General features: G+C 56.9%; 1 protein-coding gene across 1 annotated transcript in view; it reads left to right on the forward strand.

Annotated features, from left to right (window-relative positions):
- Positions 1-3: 3 nt before the first annotated feature.
- TMEM259 (transmembrane protein 259) overlaps positions 4-1,486 on the forward strand; it is a gene marked incomplete at both ends in the record, with an annotated part of 9,719 nt that continues 8,236 nt past the window's right edge. Inside the window, 1 exon segment of the mRNA XM_010145266.1 lies at positions 4-21. Coding sequence (XP_010143568.1) covers positions 4-21 — 18 coding nt within the window.

The following is a 1,486-nucleotide window of genomic DNA, read 5'->3' on the forward strand; positions in this document are numbered from 1 at the left end:
GAGTTCTTCGTCCTCCTCAAGGTGAGGAGCAGCTGGATGGGGAGGAGCAGACACTCCTCTCGCAAGCTGCAGTCGGGCACAAAAGCATAGATTTCCTTATAAACACAAAAAAACTTGGCTCTGCTAGAGGTCACAGCTTGTGTTTGGGCCACTCACCCCAAGCTGTCCACTTAGCTGCCGTGGACGGCTCTTCTGTGGGAAAGATGTGACCAGTCGAAACAGTCTGTGGTGGCCCCCCCCCTGTCCCCCACCCCGTGCTCTGGGACCAGACCTGGAAATAAACAGGAAGTCCCTGAGCTGTCTCCATGGGTAGCCAGGCTGGTGTGGGTCAGGTCCAGGGACGTGGGCTTGAAAGATTCCTGTTCCGAAGCAATGGCTCTTTGAGGATATGTTGCGTGTGTGAGAGGTTCGATTGTTGGTGTTTTGATGCACCTTGTCTGTTTTAGAAGCGATTAATGCACAAGCCCAGTTAAACCCTGTGTCTTCCTAGCAGCACCCTTGGCTGTGCCGGCACGGTGTCACCCCTCTCTGTAACGGGGTGAAACCCCCAGCCTGTGTGCAGGATTGGAGACCCGCAGAGGGGCCTGTCAGTGTCTGTGGGATGAGCTGCTGAAGGTTAAATCCTGCCCTGTCCCAGGCACTCGCTGGCACGTTTCGCCAGCACCAGTATGGGAACGTCAGGGGAAGGGGGAGGGGAGCTTGCCAGGTGACAGCAGCACGTTTGTGCACTGGGGTGCTAAAATTCAGCAGCTTAAAGCAAGAAAACACTTAGGACAACTCTTTTCATAACGCGTTTGCGTGTTTTCTCTCCTCCCAAGAGGTGTTTGGGGTTTTAATCTCTCTTTTTTTCCCTGTTGTGTGACTGGATTCAGGCAGATGGGGAGGCTGGAGCGGGGCTGTGGGGCAGAGCGAGTGGCCTGGCTGGCAGCAGTTCTGGCTGCCGTCTGCTGTTTATCAAGGCCCTCCTGAGGGAGTCGGAGCATTCACCAAGTGCCTGCAGAGAAGGGCCTGCTCCCACCCGTTGGCTTCGGGGTCAGCCGGGCTCCAGCCTGGCCTGGGCTACGCGTGCGGGGTGCTGGTGGGAGGTGAAGCCACACGCCGTGGTCCTGCACGCGGCTGTGCACCAGGTCCTGGAGCTGCTCATGGTTCTGCAGCTCCTGCGAGGAGGGAGGTGTTCGATTTACCTCCCCCAGCGTCTTCCGGAGCAGCTCCTGTGCAGCGAGCTGTTTACCAGCCTGTTTGCGCATAGCAAATGGGTCACGAAGGGCGCGTGGCAGGACAGCGCCTTTAATGAGCAGCTCGAATGTTTGAGCCTCAGCTGTACCGATCACCCTACCCACGTTTCTCGGAGCTCTCAGCCATGAACTTTGGACAGCGTCGTGCTAGGATTGCTATCTCCGCTACAGGGAACGAATCTTATTAATCCGCTTTGTTTTGTGTGGTTTTATGGCTGTTCCTGGAGCGAGCCAGGGTGTGGCGACGCTCC

Source organism: Buceros rhinoceros, unplaced genomic scaffold, assembly GCF_000710305.1.
Source record: "Buceros rhinoceros silvestris isolate BGI_N320 unplaced genomic scaffold, ASM71030v1 scaffold24610, whole genome shotgun sequence".
NCBI classification, from domain to species: domain Eukaryota; kingdom Metazoa; phylum Chordata; class Aves; order Bucerotiformes; family Bucerotidae; genus Buceros; species Buceros rhinoceros.